Source organism: Ixodes scapularis, unplaced genomic scaffold, assembly GCF_016920785.2.
Source record: "Ixodes scapularis isolate PalLabHiFi unplaced genomic scaffold, ASM1692078v2 ptg000910l_1__unscaffolded, whole genome shotgun sequence".
Classification (NCBI taxonomy): domain Eukaryota; kingdom Metazoa; phylum Arthropoda; class Arachnida; order Ixodida; family Ixodidae; genus Ixodes; species Ixodes scapularis.
In genome coordinates this window covers 955,855-957,047 of record NW_024610067.1, presented here as the reverse complement: position 1 = coordinate 957,047, position 1,193 = coordinate 955,855, and the positions used below count along the sequence as shown (strand labels likewise).

Genomic DNA, 1,193 nt, shown 5'->3' with positions numbered 1-1,193 from the left:
GGAAAAAGGAGTTTAGGATTATCTTTCAATTTTCTGAATGTACTATGGGAAGTAATGCTTACCAAACGAGGATTCCGACCAGACTTCCAAATCTAGCAAAAATTGGCAGAACAATTGCAAAGGTTATTATAATTGTTATAGAAATATATATTTAAATATGTACCTATGACCAATCTATATTTATTGTTAATAAGCTGCCTTCCGTAACCACTGAAAACGTGGAGTTTAGTGTGCGCACCTTCTGATTGTATCAACTTCATTGCATTTACCGCCGCAGTCGTTTGCTTGCGATCCTTGAAAACTACACGGCACAATTGGCGGTCCTGTTGAGTCTTCCATGTCGCTGACGTAGCGAGTCGGTTTTTGGATATTTCTCTTTTTCCCATCTTCTGAAGACTCCAGGTCCGATGTGTACTGAGATAGTTCCAGCTTCCGCCGACCATCCTCATATCTCTCTAAAAAGATCAGAAAACCAGTGAAGTGTCATTCTGTTTGGATGCAAGGTTCCTTGCAAGTGATGAGGCAAGTACACGAGAACTGGTATTCTCGTGATAGAGTTTAAAACATTTAAAATTTTCTCAATAGTGTGTGACATACAATTTAATATTTTTATGTAACAATTACTTGTACTTACTAAATGTTCCTTTTACTTGAACATTGAATGATATCCAGCCCTTGCCAGGTTCTGGTTCATTTTTGATTAGTCAGGTTTTGTTTCCAGGACCAAAAGGCCAGAAGCACTTATCACCATTAATCTAGCATTATGGCGCAAGCTCTACTGATTTTTCTTCAGTGAAGTACACTATGCAATACCGCATCTGAAACAGAAGCATAATGAGGTTAAATAGTCCATAGTATATAGTGAAATGCACCAAATGAACCATGCAAGCAAAGGAGCTTTAAAGAACCGCTACTTTGAAGTTGGAACTATGCTAGGCTCTGAATGAAATATGACACAAAGGAAACCCTTGCATTCAAAGAAGGGGGCGAGGCTGAATAAAAGTTTCCCAACTCAATGAACAGTAAAAGCATGTTAAAAAAAGGCTGCGCCACATGGCAGGACTCACTTTCACTTCGACTGCAGGGCAATAGATACGGCAATTTGCTGGAAGTAAATGACAAATGTAATTTCGGCGTTTCTAATTTACTACAGGGGGAAATATTATGATCAGCGTGCCAAGGAATAGATTGCA

General features: G+C 38.9%; 1 protein-coding gene across 1 annotated transcript; it reads right to left on the bottom strand.

The window, feature by feature from the left end:
- Positions 1 to 225: 225 nt before the first annotated feature.
- On the bottom strand, positions 226 to 818 carry LOC121045868. Its single transcript, XM_040499260.1, is given in 2 exon segments — positions 226 to 455; positions 719 to 818. Coding segments are annotated over 2 exon segments (330 nt in total).
- Between the last annotated feature and the right edge of the window lie 375 nt (positions 819 to 1,193).